General features: G+C 44.3%; 1 protein-coding gene across 1 annotated transcript; it reads right to left on the bottom strand.

Annotated features, from left to right (window-relative positions):
* Positions 1-723: 723 nt before the first annotated feature.
* znf652 (zinc finger protein 652) lies at positions 724-14,552 on the bottom strand. The gene is made up of 7 exons (XM_079177286.1): positions 14,332-14,552; positions 9,367-10,209; positions 8,662-9,279; positions 6,034-6,181; positions 5,547-5,662; positions 3,624-3,768; positions 724-1,844 (listed from the first exon to the last, which is right to left on the bottom strand). The coding sequence occupies exons 2-7, from the start codon at positions 9,742-9,744 to the stop codon at positions 1,228-1,230; spliced, it is 2,022 nt and encodes a 673-aa protein (XP_079033412.1). The 5' UTR covers positions 9,745-10,209; positions 14,332-14,552; the 3' UTR covers positions 724-1,227.
* Positions 14,553-15,039: the final 487 nt, after the last annotated feature.

The raw sequence follows: 15,039 nt of genomic DNA, 5'->3' as shown, positions 1-15,039 counted from the left end.
AGGCTGAGAGGAATATGCATAATTGCCTGTTAAGAACTGTGATGAAGAAGGTCCCAGGTGTGTGTGTACTGTGTGTGTGTGTGTGTGTGTGTGTGTCAAATGACCTTTCACATGGTAACCCGTATCATTTCGACAGCAGCGAAGGGAAGTGGGGTAAATCCTGATGGGGCCATGTGTCTGGCCCCTCACAGTGGCAGTAATTGACAGTCATCCGTTATCTAAAAGCATCTGATGACCAACAGTTCTGAGGTCGCACTGAACACAGCAAGTAAATCAGTGACCGTATGGTTCGTCTTTTGAGTGTGTGTGCGTGTGTGTGCTTCGGTAAGTGTGAGCGTGCATGTCCTGCATAATCTGAGTTTCTTGATCACAACATATCCAGTCAAACCTCACATCCATTGTAGGAATGCCAGGCCGACACAACACATCGTTATTCTGTAATATTGAACTTCTGGAAATCAAATGGAAAAAGCAAAACTTAAGAAACACTGTATGCACTGGAATGGAAAGCACCATTTAACCATAGTGTGAATCTCAGACTTTGTCTAGATTCAACTAACCATTTACAAAACCTGTAAACGCCCCCCCCCCCCCCCCCCCCCCTCACTTTAGCCTATGGCACTGCATCGTACACTGCTGCTGTTTCCCCTCTGACAGAAAGCCTCAACCTTGGCCTAAAGGTTCGGGTAGAACCAGTTACAACATTCATCAAATATTGCTTTGGGGGGTGAGGCTCTACAGTTCAACTAGTAGGACAGGTGGAGTATTGCTATGGGGAGGAAGTACACAGAGATCAATGTGCCAACATAAGGAGGAACGTTAAATGACACTGATCCTTGATGGTGCTCAGGTAATGCATACGTCGACCTCCCATCAGCAGCCTTCGCTGAAAAGGAGACACTTTACACCCATTAATGTACAAACGGAGAACTCGCACGGAAATCCTTTTGTGTAGATTTCCTCAGAAAATGTTCAAGAATTTATTTTTTTAGAGGTTGTAAAATCTTTGTCATTTAAGTAGGGGTCTTCCTTAAATAAGGTGTGCACTGAGGGTGTGTGTGTGTGTGTGTGTGTGTGTGTGTGTGTAGCTTTACTTATTTAAATCAGTTTGAGAGTAGCCCCCTTGTGATCAGGGGCCCTGCAACTGAGAGAGACTGAGGCAGGACTATGAGAAGAGGAGGAACAAGGCGCGGTTTGGTGTGGGCCTGCAGAGCCGGGGGCCCATGTTCAGTGGTGCTGTGGGGCTCCGGGGCCCTTGTCGGGGGGAGCCATGTGGTGCAGGTAGCTGCTGTCTTCGTGCCCACAGTGGTTTAAGGGCTCGCTCTTGAATAGGGCCGGGGGTGGGGGTAGATGGGAGACTGGGGGCACTGCCAGGTGGTGGTGGGGGTGAGGCGGGGCGTGTTGGGGTGTGTTTGAGAGGTGTTGCTGGGTTGTCGAGGGGTGGGGATGATGGTGAGAGGGGTTTGAATGGAGCTGTACGTGGGAGAACGTGTGTCCCACGGGGCCTCGTGCAGGCATGGGCCCTCCCGTTGGGTTGAGGCCCATGGGTGCCGAGGTGGAGGCCGCGGTGGCAGCGGAGGGACCAGAGATGGAGGAAGAGGACGAGAAGGTGTTGGCAAAGATGCGGACAGGCACAGGTGGGCCGCTGGTCTGCAGGACCACGGGGCTGGTGACCCGGAAACACTTCTCCTTGTGTGCTTTGAGCATGTTGGAGAAACGGAAGCGCTGGCCGCACACCTCGCAGGGGTAGGGCTTCTCCCCCGTGTGAGTACGGCGGTGGCGCTTCATGTTGGGCCGGCTGGTGAAGCTCTTCCCGCAGATCTCACAAATGAAAGGCTTCTCTCCTGCAAAATCACAAAAAAAGACTCACGTGTGAGGAAGACAGAGACTGTATCAGTGGAGCTAAAAAGAGACAACAATACGATGCGTCAGAGTCAAATGAGATGGTTACAAGATTATTAATCAACTGATTAAAGCTCCAAAAAACCACCATTTCTCTCTACAAAGAGCGACAGTTCTCTTTTGTAAGATGCCAACACGTTGGCATCTTGAATTGAGGGTCTTTGCCGTCTACCCACCCACTCCGAAGGAAGCTATTACAATTCACACTTTGAGGAGAGGAGATGTGAAAAATGAACAGCAGCGGCTTGGTTGGAACGCTGCTCTCATTAACCTCCCTCCATGGAGCTACTGAATGTGCCAGCTACCACCCACACAGCCATCTATTAGCAGGCTGCTGAAGGGCTCTCTAAATGCCGTACACTGGCATGTTAATGCACGAAGCTCCTCCGAACCAACCGGATATGAGAAGGTGACAGCGAATGTGCTCGTCTTCTGTAACCGTTACATTACACTCACAAGACATCGGGAAAGATCTGCGCACAGTCAAACAAACTTTTGGGAGTGTTTGTTCAACATGTGTGCCGCCTATTACAGGGCACGGCTGGGTGTGTCTCCTGCTGCAGGAGCTTAAATTGGTCGGTAGCGGCAAGGGGGAAGAGAGGGTAGCGTAATTACACATCAAAAATAGAACCGTGAGGGCCAACGGAGAGCAGAGTGTCCACCCACGTCAGGCTGAAAAAACGGTGAAAGACAAACAGGCTGCACTGCTCAGTTTGGGCTTGGAAATAGCAATAGAGCAGCGAGAGAAAACCAGAGGGATGTAGTACAGCGGGTGTCTGGGTAGTCATTATAAGCCCCGATATATATATATGCAAGGCTCTTCTTTGATGTACAACATCCCTCTCATTACAAAAACTGGGCGAAGTTTCCCTGCTCGCACCACTATAATGTTCATCTTGGGAACATCCCATGTGTTTCTGTTTTTAGAGAGTGTGTATGGCGACTGAGCCCAGGAACATTGTTGTTGTTTGGCAAAGTTTTCCTCTCAAAGCATTCAGAATGTCAAGTATTGACGTTAAGATTAGCGACAGACAGAATACAAGCATTAATCTATGACCTTTTTCGTCAGAGGGACTTGATTCAGGACATAAAAAGCACCTTTTGAATTCGTATTCACAAGTAGCTGAAGATGGACGTGATAAAAATAAAACTACTTTGCATGAAACATAAACTTTTGCATACAACTGGCACAACAGCCGAGTCGTCTTGTTGTTCCGTGTCATTTAGTGTTGCACAACTGTGACATTCAAATCCTTCAGATGCTGGAGAGGAGAGAGTGCAGAGATGGAGCGGAAGACGGATGCCAGAAAGGTGACACGTCCGTCCCCAACGTATTACGGCTCAGCTCAGAGCTTTCTGCCAGTACATAACTCAAACAGGGGGCTTTCAGTGGTGCTTTTTTTAAGACTGGAAAGTTGGCTGCATAACATTACAAGAAAGTCCATTTCTAAGTCTGTGTATCTGTACAGTGCTTGTGAGTGCACTGGAGACTCCACCCCGATAGCTGCTGGGCCATTGGACACTCAAATCTGGAGACGAGGAATGTCTTAATGGGCATGTACAACAGCCGAGGAACTCAATCTGGCTTTAAAACTAGAAGTATGTTCCTGCAGTGAAAAGGGCTGGGTACGTTTTCCTCCTACAAGACGTCCCAACAGACCCTGTGAACACCGGCACATTTGGTCTGAACATCGTGAGCGCACACGCTCGACATTTCTCACCTGTGTGTGTTTTCATGTGCTCATCAAAATACTGTTTCATGTTGAAGTCTTTGCCACACCATTGGCACATGAACTGCTTGTGTCCGATGTGGATGCTCATGTGGGAGCGCAGCTGGTACTTGTACTGGAACCGCTCGTCACAGTTCTACAGCAGAGACGACAGAAGGCATTTCAGATAACACGCCAAGTCCATGGACACGGCGTGCGCTCGCACATACAAACAAAACGCTGAGTCAGGGTAAAGAGCTTTCACATACTCCTCGTTCTAACTTGTTGAAAATAACCTGAAGTGTTTCCTTTGACACGTTTAAAGCAATCACGAAGGCTGCCATGTTGACTTTTAATAATACGTTTTGAGTATTACAAGTGATGTTAAAAGTTATGTGATCTTGTTTACGGACGGGACACACTGCTGTCAGGCAACTGTTTTACATGACAGCAGTAATTTTCATGCATTTCAAACTTGTTTTAATGTAATTATTTTGCATACGAGGGAGGCCATCCCAGGATAACTGTACACATGGACAAGAAATCAGGTTTCTCCAGATATCTAGCTGTGTTAATCTGATAAAAGGGAGCAGATTTGTCTTCTTTATAAAAACATGACATTTAAGAAATGAGGTTAGTGCAGCAAACCAACAAACAGCAGAGTATTTGGGGGCATGTAACCACGCTGTATATTTGCATTATGAGGCTTTCTTGGTCGGGTCTTTTCCGAAAGTAAAATATTTATAATCTCAACGGCACCACCCGGCTAAATAAATGTCTGTGGGGAAAAATAACTAGCAGTTTCCATTTGGCACAACAGAGTTAGATCACTGAGGATAATGGCCTATACATTACATACATCCTTAATAAGCACGTTAAAGTGAAGAATGACTTTAAACATTTAATTAGAGCAGCTCCACCCATACACACATGTTCCCCGTGCGCCGTCCATTCATGTGGTTGGACATTAAAAGGCCTCGGGTGGGAGTAAACCACCCCATCTGTCAACTTCCTCTGACTTCCCGAGTGAGGACAGAACATAATAAACTCTTACTAACCCCACTGCGCTTGGAAGTCTTGACCCACAATGTGACAAAATGCATCCATTAGAGATGTTGATTAAAGCCCCAGAACACTTAACATTTAGTTTTACACGTATTTTAGGTTAGTTGGTGAACACTATGAGCGGTTGGCTAGTATTTGACATGGTTTGACTTCTCGGTAGAAGTCGGATGATATAACCGTCCAGTGAATGTTTAAAACACGGGAGGATGGTCCGCCTCTCCGCAGACGAGAGAACATAACAAATACGCCCCATTCGTCGTCGGTACACCTGCATTCAGCGCCATTCACTTGTGACTGTGAGAACAAGGATAGACTGTGTTTTTACTTTTAAAAAGGCATCGTCTGGGAGGTTTTGTAGCATATTCACACTGTGTAGCAAACTGTGAACACGAACGCGTCAGTGATCACGTTGAGGGGCAATTTGCATACAGCACAGCAAACACCCTTAGGGTGATAAAACCGATTTTATCAATGAATTAATGTTTAAAAATTTAAATAGATTTTCGCTGTAACTTGATCAATTACGGTACGGACCTTTTTACACAAGGCATCTTTTATTCATTTTCTTATAAGTGCTGTTTGGTGAATGTTAATCATGCCTTTGTCTAACGTAGGCCTAGTTTTTTTTTAAGACAAAAAGTTAAATAAAATAGTAAATCGGGTGCAATGTGAAAGAAATCTGTGATTTCATCGGCCGGCCCTACACTGTTATAGCTCCTCTCAGGTGAGGAAGTCCTATACCGACTAAATCTAATCACAAGTGGTCACTTTAGACGCAGGTGAGACGCATTGTGATGCCGTCGTGAACTGCAAATTGATCTAAATTTGACAGGATATCACGTCTGAACAGGGCCACGATGTGCATCTTACCTCACAGCGGAAAGGTTTCTCTCCAGAATGCTGCAGTGAGTGAACTTTCAAAGACATGCTGCGTTTAAACGACTTCCCACACGTCTCACAGGTAAATGGCATGTCCTTTGTGTGCGCTGGGTTAGGGGGAAGAAATGGATGAAAGAGAGAGAGAGAGAGAGAGAGAGAGAGAGAGAGAGAGAGAGAGGAAAACAATAATGAGACAACTGCACACACCTGATCAGATGATATGTCAAAGTTTCAATAAAGATAGCCGTGTATGAATAAAGAAAAAGACTACTGCTTTATTTTATTTAAGCAAAGAGAATTTATCTGATTATTCAAAAGAAATGCCACATTAACACCTCAAAAGAAAATATGGTCGGCATAAAATTACAAAATATTGATATGTTGTTGTTCAGTCGTATAAAAGCCGAGTATCACCCCAAATATGAAATATGACAGTGATGCGGCACAATAGGAACTTATTAAACAGACCCCCACTTACCAACCATGTGCTTGCGGACGTGAGCCATCGTGTAGAACTTCTTCTCACAGATTTCACATGAGAACTTCTTTTCTGCATAGCCGTGCACAATCTTAATGTGCTCATGCAGTGACCACAGCTTCTTAAAAGACTTGTTGCAGGAGACGCACTAAAAAGGACATAAACATTTTTTTTTTAAGATTATTGTTGCTGATAAATATCACAAACACCAAAACCTGATGGCCATCAAACTGTTTGCTTATACTCTGGCTCCCTCTGCTGGGGACAAACCACAATGAGACCCATTCCCTGACTTCCCTCTGGAGATCTCCAGGAGATGATCAATCGATTTAGACGCCATTGGGGGAGAAATAAACGGGAATGTGTGGATTTTATTCACGCTAATTTGGCTTGTTGGTGTGATTCCAGATTTAAATCGTATACAGTTAAAATACTTGGGCCATGTCATGTTTTGTTTAATGGAACTGATTCAAAGTGGATGTAACACACTGATCAACAGAGAGAGACTTAAACCCAAAGTAAGTTGCATAAATTACAAAACAACAGAGTGTGAATGTATTCTTTCCCTTTCAAATGGATATTCAGAAGAGGCACCTTTGCCAGCAATTACAGATTTATGTCTGTGTGGGTTTTGTATCACATTTGCTAATTCTTCTCTGTAGAAATGCACCAATTCTCAACTGGATTCAATTATGGGCCGACTTACAAAATACAGAGCACCGACATGGTAGTTTTGAGGCCACTCCTGAGCATCGGCTCTGTGTTCCGGGGCTTTGGTCTTGGTGGAAAATAAATCCAGTTGTAAATGGAAGTTTTCCTGCAGCATTACGCTGCCACCAACATATAAAAAACACCAAAACCCCATGCACTTAGGATGGCCAGAGGGCGCGATTTTGGTCCATCAAATCAAAGAGACTTCCACTTTGTTCTAGTATCTCTCTCATGCCTTCTGGCTTTGCTCATCATGTGAGTCTCTTTCCCAGGAGAATAGAAGTGGTGAGGCTCCACCAGGAGCTCTGCACCGTCTGCCTGTTGATAGCCTCACTTGTACGTTTAACATGCGGACCATCAGTCGGACACTGTGTTGATGTAATATTTATACTTATTGTGTCAATAGTTCTGCTTTTGATTTGCTTAAGAAGGGACCAGACTTCAAACGCATTCCTAGAGATAAGCCTGCTCTATTTGCAGCATTCTTTCCTCAACAGATACGGAATCATTTAAAACTATTTAGACAGCGCGGTTAATAACTATGGGGAAGTATTAATTGGACGGATGTAAAATATCTGACCATTCTTTAATAACGTTAAAGTTGTAAAGTGAGAACTTAGTTTGTGAAAGATGATTCACGTTTACCATACACCAGAAAAAGTGCATTACAAAGACAACTCCTTGATCATTTTGTTGTCCTCTAACCAACGTAACCTCATATTAATGGACCTGATTGAGCAGTTGGGATGAATTAAAAACAGACAAAGGGACGTGGACGCTTGGTATGTTACATTGAGTGGCTGCAGCATTGAATACATGTGTTAAGAGAACATGCAATAGCCATAAAGGCTTTAGAACATCTTACTAGAACCAGAGATTTGCAGACTTTATGGGACAATCTAAGAACAGCTGAATAATCATTTCTAAAGATGGAAGATGTTGTTTTGCCGCCTTATCTACGAGGACATGAGGGATGTTCTTCAGTAAAATGACTTCCATTTTATGTTGATTTAATTTGGCCGGATGACAATGAAAAACACTGTTGTGCACCAGGAAAGGAACCATTTCTTTTTTTTTATAGCAGATTTTATCTTCCAGGCCTGGGAGAGAAAGCTGAATGTTTGGTTTCAAAGTCATTTTGCAATGAAACTTAATGAAATGTGTCCACTGCAGCTGTATTTTTGGTGTCTTATGAACCCATGAGGGTTGGGGCACGTTATATGCATGACACAGAAATAAATCTATATATTTATCTATCCATTACTGACAGGAGTGAATATTGAGAGTTGCTTTCTGGACATGAAAAGTGCATTAACAGGTTCTGCAATAATAATAATGCCAAAAATGAAATGCTGCATTAAGCTAAACTAATTATTAGAGCGGTTGACAGGGTTTCAACTGGTTTGACCGGCTGGGGAAAGACGAAAAGATGCAAATCAAGTTAAACAAAACAGGGGGCTAAATTAAGATATTCAGAAACCAGCTGCGGGACCCTTGGGTGTTAATACGCTGAATCACCTTTTCAGTTTTAGAGAACTGATACCAATGGTTAATAAACAATATTAGGGAGTATTTTGGCAACAGATATTGTAACTTAGTTTCCCAGAACAGTTACTTTACCTCACACTTACACCACTGTCTCATTATAGCTGGTTTTATGAACCTAGTACATCAGGGGAGGCAATAGTTTAATGTCTCAAATGTTTACTGTATTCATTGGGGAGAAATGATAAGCTTGAATATCAGGTTTATCATCAAAGCACCCAAAATAAGGAAGTTGTTCTGGGCAGCTGCTAAATGTATCCAGGTGTATAAAGATGTTCTCAAAGAATATGGTGAACCCCTGAAATGCACTTCTTTTATCATTCAGAATACAATGTGTAACGACAGTGATACGACATGAGAAGTCTGCTTTACCTGGATGTTCTTCTCACAGTCCGTCTGTTGGTGTAAGGCCAGCTCACTCTCCAGGACAAACTTTTTGCCACACTTGTCGCAAATCTGCATTCGCCTGTGAGTGACATTCATGTGCTTCTCCAGGTACCAGCGTGTGTTGAACACTCGGGGGCACTTTTCACACGCCAGCATCTCCTTCTCCTCCGCCTCCGCTTTCCCTCCGGCCGTCATGGACCCGGCGGACGACGGGGCCGACCTGGCCGACCTGCGCTTGCTCTTCGGGGGCTCCACGCGCTTCCGTCGGCCCCTGGTGGTCATCCCAGCCGCGGCCGTGCTCAGAGCCGTTCTGAGGCTTTTCCTCCGCGGCTGGCTGGAAGCTGCTGTGCTAATGGCTCCGCGACGAGCCCTCTTTGACCTCGTCCTTCGACTCTCGATCTCCTCTTCATCTTCATCCTCTTCATCGAGGCTGTCCTCCTCCTCTTCCTCCTCCTCCTCGTCATCATCGTTGTCGCTGCCAGCTCTTACAGAGTCATCTGCTGTGGTTGCAGTTTTGCTGTCCCCCTTGGATACATGAAGTGTCTGGTTGTTCAGGTTGACCTCGACAATGATCTGCTCACGCTTGAAGACCTCCTCCTCCTCCTCCTCCCCATCTTCTTCATCATCCTCCTCCTCCTCCTCTTCTTCCTCTTCTTCTTCTTCCTCTTCCTCCTCCTCCTCCTCCTCCTCTTCTTCTTCCGCCTCGTCGTCATCATCATCATCTTCAGTGTCGTCAGAGGTGCCGTCGTTGGCGGCCTGGGACCCATGCGTCCCCACCTCCTGCCCTACTCCTCCCTCTCGGAAATACTGCTGATGCTGCTGTTGAGTGGGCATCTGACCAATGTTCTGATCTCCCATGGATGTCTTGGCTGCCATTTTATTGTCTACCAACACAGAATACGGCTTACCGCCAACTTCCCTCTTGTACAGCTTGCCTGCCAGGTCCAGGTCTGGGTTAGGGGAGTGAAAATAGGACTGGGACACCGGAGTCCTGCGTCCTTCCTCCTGGGACATCCCGCCAAGGCTAGGGACGGAAACCTCTTCCCTCAGGCTCTTGCAGGATTTCATGAAGAGGGAATCGAGGGATGGAGTTGGTGGGGGAAAAAACAAAAAACAAAAGAGTAACTGCTATGGTTCCAAGGTAGACTAGCCTACTCTACAAGGAGGGGCAGGGGACGCCACACCAATCCCCCACCCTCCTTCTACTGAAGAGACAGGAAGGAGGGGATGAGGCGAATGATATTCAACCCGATTCAAAAAGAGCATCCATGCTGTCCAGGGTAGGAAATGCAGTCGGATAGACATAAAATCCGTTCCAGGTTTTGCTCCATATGCTTAAAAATCAAACTTATAAATCAAAAGGCTCAGTGTCTTTGATGCTGAACATTTGGAGTTCCTCTCAAGGCTGCATGTGAGGTGTAGGCAGATCCCAGATTCAGTTTATCTGAAGGCTGCTGCCCTGCAGAACGCCAGACGTGGAACTGCTGTACGGACCTCTGTGTATTGCTTGAAAAGCCATTTACAGTGCATTACCTATGAGACAAGACAGAAGAAATGTGAGATTTAGAAAAGGTGCCCTTCCACTCTCTTGTGTTACTATAGTCTGAACTGAAACTACAGCCATATTGTCAAGTTTTCAACACCGAGCGCCTCGTTTGCCCACAAATGTTTCAGTTCTGTGCGTAGGAGTCAAAACCACAGCCTTCACAAGTAAATGTGAGTGACTTCAAGTTCAAAAGTGTATTCACACCTTCGTAAACTGGCTTATTCAGTCGGATTCTGTCTCTAACGGCTACAACCACATTGAGTTTTGCACTGACTAAGATTTTATATATATACGTATTGTATTCACTTATTATTGTAAACACCGTTTTGTTGGATTCTATGACGCCTTGATACACTGCTGCTCGTTGTTAAACGGTGCCTGTGAGGTGTCCTCGAGTGCTTTGAAAGACGCCTATAAATAAAATGCACGATTATCATTTTCATTATTGTAAATATTTCTAGGTCACAACTGAAACGCCTCACTATAAGATAAACTGCAGAGATGGTTTGGCTTTCTGGAGTGACACGCCATAACACATCTTGTTCATTTAAGAGCACATTCATGAGAAGAAGATGGAAAACATCGTCTTAAATCGTCTTGTCGGATAACATTTTACACGAGGTTGGGAGCACAAGAACATTGGAACAGTGGTGATAGCTCAATATGAATTGCAATGGACTATGATGACATGCTTTAGATGCGATCACTGTGCATCGCCTACAACCTGAATCTTAAACAATAAATTCAAAAACATTCCAGTGTTGCATTTGGCACAATTAACAAAAATGAGCTGGAACACCAACTCAATGGCAATTCCACTGATTAAACCGAAGATTAGCTTTTTCTTAAAGAAACACACACCGAAAGGCAAAACCTCCCATTGACAGTTAGACAGCATTGTGTAACCACAGCTCAGGAGCTAGTAACACGGATACAACCACAGGAAACCGTATTTCAACTTTTCAATGAAGCCTGAGCGACGCACAGTTATTGTCCTGTTTCTGCAAGTTTAACAATGAAAAAATATAACCAGTATTAAAACAAATAAATTTGGCCTTTAAGGCATTTGTATATTCTTTACTTTTGCATACATGTGGGCAGGGTGCCGCTGGCTGACAGTTGGCTGACCTCAAACAACCTCACAATGAGTGTGCACCAGGGCGGGTAGTTCAATAGAAAAGGTCCCGGAGCAAGAAACAAAAAAAAAAACACATTTCCTTTCTTGGAGATGGGAGACATCCTCTCCTCTGTGTCTTCACAAATAGCTTTTGTCTTATTAACACAAAACGCTCCTCTGTTTACAAAGAACGCATAAATACGCAACTACAGCACACATTACAAGCCTTGTTATTTTTGATAACCTTTTCTGGAGTAGTATATGTCGACTGAAAAAAACGTTTTCATTTGTGGTGCCTTACTTTTACTACAGCCCTCATATATATTTTATTACTGGGGGTTCAATACCAACACTAATTCAAAGTGAACAGAAGCTGCACTTGCTCAAAATCATCAGCAGTAAAATCTGAATCATTCCAACGACGCTCTGTGTAAACTCAATCTTAAATTCTTTTCAAATGCATTCTCAGTTCATTGCTATAATTTCTCTGGGAATAAATCCTAAACTGATTTTTCTGTTCCTCCTGTCACTTCATCTCACTTGTATGTAATGTCAATACGCAAGCCATACATGTGACTAATGGATGTTTGCCAAGTTTGTATCAAAGCCAAACTCTACTAGTTTTGCAAGTTCAAGTGACAGCCATTTATGTAGAATATGTCTCTCCACAAAGACACACCTGTCTTCCTGTGCATACCGACTCTGATCCTTTCTGAGAATTGGACAGCAGCTCTGAGAGCATTAAGACCACAAGGGGAGGGTGAGCTCTGCACCGACAACTCAACTCAACTCACATGTCTGTCTTAAACATAGAGCCCAATAGATTATCCTGCGTCTGGATGACAGAGGAATATAAATTCCATGAGAAACCACTGCCTGAACATGACTTAACACGCACCATGTTCCATTCTTTTTTTTAAGCACACGGACGGCTAAAATAAATGTTTATGGGGTTGAAAGAGTAGACAACAACTAACTAACAATGTATTTTTATTTACCATCCACAATATCAAAAAAGTGCTACATTCACTGCCGAAAAACGGTCCCAAAATGCACATGTGCAAATACACAAACACACAGTGTGGTTATGTAACCCACATAGCGCCAAAATCCTTCCACCGGCTTATCATTATCGATGATGAGTCATTTCAGAGTTTCACTCACAGCGAAATAATGCAATCCTTTGATGTGGGAGTCAAGCAGAGCGCAGCTACCAAATATCACCGGTAATTATTCTACAAAATCACCATGTCGGATCAGGAGGTCAAGCCTACAGGAACTCTGCACCCTGACGCACAAAAGGAGAGAAAAGTGCATGAATGAATGCCTCTCTGAAGTTATCCAAATAAGTACTAACGCTCAGCAATCAAAGTTTACTCAACAATAACCAAGTTATAGTTTTCCTCAATCATGCTTCAGAGAAACCAAAACTCATTTTGTGTTGGGTTAGCCACAAAGCCAGTCATACACTAGATAGATGCTACTGTGGTTTGAGATTTGAATGACACAGGATGGGAGCTTTACTGCAAAAGGCACTAAAACGAACTGGTGCGAGTGTTCAAATGCTTGGTCTGTGATGGTAAAGCAGGTGAGATCTCTGAAGCCGTAAAAAAAAAAGGGCATCACGTTTACCTCTTCTAATGCAGCAGTGCTCCACAAATCCACTCTCCCTCCAAAGTCTAGACTTTAATGAGCTTTCCCTGTTCGCAGCTTGTAGAGGACCATGTGAAGGTTCACATTCCTCACTCTGTCCAAACTCATAAGACCTTAACCGGCTCACTGTGTGTTGTGGTGCACTCTAGGGGTGCTCCCTGCCTCTGTAAGGATCCGGCCCTCAAGCCCATTAATCGGGTCATGGAGCAGTATCAGAGAAAAGTATCTCCAAGCTGTCCCAAACCACGTTTCTTTATTTTCATCACTGCACACAGAGAGAGAGAGAGATGATACCAATCCTGACAGCAGTCCACTGATATACACAGCTGGGATAGCTCTGTCCTAAATAAGGGAAAGATAACATTGGAACATAAATCTCTTTAAAAATAAAACATAATTGAAATACAAACGGGAGGATTCGGTCCAACAAGCTCACTATTTCTGGCTAATGAGGTTACAAAGTGCGAAACCAACTACTGTAATAATAATAATATATATATATAATTTTGTATAATATGGTTCAGTGCAGCGGCTACTGTATTGGAGTTTGGCTACATCTTGCTGAGGGCAATCTGTTCAGCTCCCAAAACTTGGAGTTAACATCGCAGTGAATACAGAGCAAAGAAAAGGTGAAAACTAAAAAGGCAACACTGTGCACCGAACAGCAGTAACACCGTGCAGGCCTAGCCAACTTGGGCTACTTAGCTAGCTAGCAACACTCCATGGGTACTGACCTGCACAGTGCATACACATGACAAGCTAACTTGGCTACATTAGCTCAATATGCAGCCATTAGATACGTTAGTGCAGGCAAATGTTACTCAACCTCAAAAACAACCATAGTACCCTGCACGAGCTACACCACCTAAAAGGCTAATATTTGCTGACATGCATTAGCTCACAACAGACACTAGACTCACTTTTTTTTTTTAAACCCAAGACCGCCCAGATTAGGGCTAGTTAGCTTAAAGCTAACGTCAGACATTTAGCATTAACGTTCAAACCTATTTCGATACTGCACTTTAAGGCGTCAGCTGTGACAGTTATCGGACCATCACGAAGCAAAGATGAAAAGCCGATGTCACGCTTTGTTATCAATGTGTCTCTTTCTTGACGTGCAAAATGAGAAGCGCCGCTTTCCTAACAAACCCAGCCTGCTGTACCGATCAAACCCACTCAACTCGACACTGTCACAAAGTCGGTGCTAGCTGAGCTCGCGGACCATTTAACCGGTGACCTACAAGTGCTTCCTCGAGCAGCAGCCATGCTTGACATAAATTTAAGTGCATAAGATTAACATGATATAGCTACATTTTTGTTGTCGGTTTTTCTGGCTTACCTCCGTCGAGAGCGACCTCCCTCTTGGGTTCGTGCAATCAGAGTTGCACAGATTCGGGGTTGCACGCGCACTTTCCTCGCTCGCTCTCCCTCTAAATTCGCGGATGTGCATTTAGAAAGAGCAACGCCAATGATCTTTTTGTGCAAAATGTGTGGGAGAGTATTTGTTGATGTCCCGTGTGGGCTGCGGAGATACCTGCGCACCGGTGTCTTCAGACCCCGCTACGTGGCCCGGCCAAGCTCTCTCGCGCGTACCACCGCCTCCGTCCCGCGCTCATCCGACGTATTCAGGCCGCTGTCTGTGCAGGCGCGCGCCACAGTGTCTGGGTCTGGATTCTTCTCGTCTACCCTCCAGACCAGACAGGGTACGGCGCGCGCGCACACGCGTTGAGTTCAAATCTTGATTGATGAAATAATAATGAGGACCCTGAGGACCGTTTTATCCTCTCTAAGGAGAAATCCTAGAAGTGTAATGAATTTATTCTATTTATATCACCAACCTTTGCTCTTTATTAACACACTTCGTCCATTTGATGACTTTGACGTTTTGTTTGTTGGTCTGGACGCAGAGGGCGTCTTGGTAAATGTTGGTTAAAATGTTTCTATGGACACTCCCAGGAACGATATAGTTTCCTAAAACATAAATAACATTCGTGACAATGCATAGGATAATGGTTTGAAAACTAAATGATCGGTATCAAACATATCT

The sequence above is a fragment of the Pholis gunnellus genome (assembly GCF_910591455.1).
Source record: "Pholis gunnellus genome assembly, chromosome: 17".
NCBI lineage: Eukaryota > Metazoa > Chordata > Actinopteri > Perciformes > Pholidae > Pholis > Pholis gunnellus.
The sequence above is the reverse complement of the archived record's forward strand: the minus strand, read 5'-3'. Positions and strand labels throughout refer to the sequence as shown.